General features: G+C 41.1%; 1 protein-coding gene across 1 annotated transcript; it reads left to right on the forward strand.

The window, feature by feature from the left end:
- Positions 1-463: 463 nt before the first annotated feature.
- On the forward strand, positions 464-1,308 carry LOC125518754 (retinitis pigmentosa 9 protein homolog; the record flags this gene model as incomplete). Its single annotated transcript, XM_048683609.1, has 4 exons — positions 464-478; positions 771-811; positions 1,014-1,029; positions 1,261-1,308. Coding segments are annotated over exons 1-4 (120 nt in total), but the record flags the coding sequence as incomplete, so codon positions are not given.
- Positions 1,309-2,992: the final 1,684 nt, after the last annotated feature.

Below are 2,992 nucleotides of genomic sequence, written 5' to 3' on the forward strand. Positions count from 1 at the left end.
GAGGAGAGGGGAGAGAAAGAGAGGAAGAGAAAAGGAAGGAAGAAGGAGGAAAAAAGAGAGAGAGAGAGAGAGAGGGAATAAAAGGAAGAAGAAGAAAGAAAAGAAAAAGGGAGTGAGAAGGGAGGAGAAAGGAAAGAGGGAATAAAAGGTAAGAAGGAGGGGAAGAGTAAGAAGAAAGTAGAGGGGAGAGAGAGAGACGAGAAGGAGGTAGAAAAGAGTAGGAAGGAGGGAAAGAGGAAGGAGTAGGGGGAGAAGAGAGATAAAGTAAGAAGGAGGAGAGAGAAAAAAGGAAGAAAGGAAAGGAAACGGAAGCAAGAGAGAGGGGAAGAAAAGAGGAGAAGTAGAAGAGAAGGGGGGGGAAGGGTAAAAGGAAGGGTAGATACAGAAAGGAAAGGAGGGGAGAGAAAGGAGGAAAGAAGAAGAGAGGAAGAAGGAGGGGGAGAAGGAAGAAAAAGAAGGGGAGATGAGGAGGGGAGAGGTACGGTAGTAAGGAAGGGAGAGGAGGAAAAGAGGAAAAAAAAGAGGATGAGGTAAGAGAGTAGAGGGGAGGAGAGAGGAGAGAAAGGGAGAGGAAAAAAGGAAGGGAGAGAGAGAGGAAGGGAAGGAAAAGGGGAGGGAGGGAAGAGAAGAGGAGGAAGTAGAAGAAGGGGGAGAAGAGAGAAGAGAGAGCAAGGGATGAGAGAGGAAGGAGAAAGTAGGAGGAAAGGAGGGAAAGAGGAGAGAAGAAAAGAAGAGAGAAAGGAAGGGAGAAAGAGAGAAAGGGAGAGGAGGTAGAAGAAAGAAAGAAGAGGAAGAAGAAGAAGAAGAAAGAGTAAATAGGAGAGGAGGAGAAGAAGAAGAGGAAAAAGGAAAGGAAGAAGAAGAGGAGGAGGAGAAGAAAAAAGAAGAAGAGGAAGAAGAGAAGAAAAGGAGAGGAGGAGAAGAAGAAGAGGAAAAAGGAAAGGAGAAGAAGAAGGAGGAGGAGGAGAAGAAAAAAGAAGAAGAGAAGAAAAAGAAGAAGAAGAAAAAAACAGGAGAGGAGGAGAAGAAGAAGAGGAAAAAGGAAAGGAAGAAGAAGAAGAGGAGGAGGAGAAGAAAAAAGAAGAAGAGGAAGAAGAAGAGAAAAAGGAGAGGAGGAGAAGAAGAAGAGGAAAAAGGAAAGGAAGAAGAAGAAGAGGAGGAGGAGAAGAAAAAAGAAGAAGAGGAAGAAGAAGAAGAAAAAAGAGAGAGGAGGAGAAGAAGAAAAGGAAAAAGGAAAGAAGAAGAAGAAGAAGAAGAAGAAGAAGAAGAAGAAAAGAAGAAAGGAAGAAGAAGAAAAGGAAGAAAAGAAGAAAAGGAAGAAGAGAAGAAGAAGAAAAGGAAGAAAGGAAGAATAGGAAGAAGAAGAAAAGAGAGAAGAAGAAGGAGAAGAAAAGTAAGAAGGAAAAAGCAGAGAAGAAAAGAAGAAAGAGAGAGGAAGAGAAGAGAGAAAAGAGAGAAAAGGAGAGGTAGAAAGAGGAAGATAAGGAAAGGTAAGAAAGAAGGGAGAGAGTAAAAGAAGAAGAGAGAGAGGAGGAAAAAGAAAAGAGGAGAAAAGATAGAAAAAAGAGAGAAGAGAGAGAAGGTAAGGAGGTAATAAGGAGAAAGAGAAGGAAGAAGAAAAGAAAAGGAAGAGGAGAAGAAAGAGAAAAAAGAGAAAAAGAAGAAAAAGGAGGATGGAAAGAAAAGGAGTAGAGACGAAAATAGGAAGGAAAAAATAAAGAAAAAAGAAGTAGAAAATGATAGAGGTGGTAGAAGGAAAGAAAGAGTAGATAGAAAGGAGAGAAGAGGAGAGAAAGAAAAGAGGAAGAGAGGAAGAGAGAAGAAAGGAGAAAATAGGCAAGGTAGGAAGGAAAAGGGAAGGAGGAGAGTAAGAGGAGAAAGAAAAGGGAAGAAAGGAAGGAAGAAAAGGGAGAAGAGGAAAAAAAAGTAGAGGAATAGAAGAAGGGAAAAGGGTTAATAAAAAGAGTAAGTAAAAGGAAAAAAGAGGGAGGGGAAAAAAGGAAAGAGAATAGAAGAGGAAAAGAAGAAGAAGAAGAAGAAGAAGAAGAAGAAGAGAAGAGAGAGAGGAAGAAGAAGAAGAAAAGAAAGAGGAAGAAAAGAAGAAGAAGAAGAAGAAGAAGAAGGAAGAAGAAGAAGAAGAAGAAGAAGAAGAAGAAGAAGAAGAAGAAGAAGAAGAAGAAGAAGAAGAAAGAAGAAGAAGAAGAAGAAGAAGAAGAAGAAGAAGAAGAAGAAGAAGAAGAGAGAAGAAGAAGAAGAAGAAGAGGAGGAGGAAGGAAGAGAGAAGAAGAGGAGGAGGAAGAAGAAGAAGAAGAGGAAGAAGAAGAAGAAGAAGAGAGGAAGAAGAAGAAGAAGAAGAAGAAGAGAAGAAGAGGAAGAAGAGAAGAAGAAGAAGACGAAGAGGAGGAAGAAGAAGAAGAAAGGAAGAAGAAGAAGAAAGAGGAAGAAGAAGAGGAAGAAGAAGAAGAAGAAGAAAAGAAGAAGAAGAAGAGAAGAGAAGAAGAGGAAGAAGAAGAAGAGGAGAGAAGAAGAAGGAAGAAGAAGAAGAAGAAGAAGAAGAAGAAGAAGAAGAAGAAGAAGAAGAAGAAGAAGGAAGAAGAAGAAGAAGAAGAAGAAGAAGAAGAAGAGGAAGAAGAAAAAGGAAATATATAGTATACATCTTAAAAAAACACCAAAAAAAAAATAGACAAGTTTTTACCATTTCGCCTAGCCTTTTCTTTCCCTTGGGTCTGGCAGACTCAAGGGTCATCTTTATTTACCCCGGGGTGCTCCTCTGAGTGTTGGTCCAACTGAGCGATGTCCGGGCTACCAGGGGCAACTCTGGGCTGGCTTACCCGACGTCTTGCTCATCCGGTGTGCCCTGAGAACGAGATATGTGCAGCTCCTATCGGGATTTGTCGGCACATCTGGGTGGCTTTGCTGGTCTTGTTTTACCATTGTCGAAATGTCTTGTAACCGGGATTCCGAGCCTGATCGGGTCTTCCCGCTAGAAGGA

The sequence above is a fragment of the Triticum urartu genome, chromosome 7 (genome assembly GCF_003073215.2).
Source record: "Triticum urartu cultivar G1812 chromosome 7, Tu2.1, whole genome shotgun sequence".
NCBI classification, from domain to species: Eukaryota; Viridiplantae; Streptophyta; class Magnoliopsida; order Poales; family Poaceae; genus Triticum; species Triticum urartu.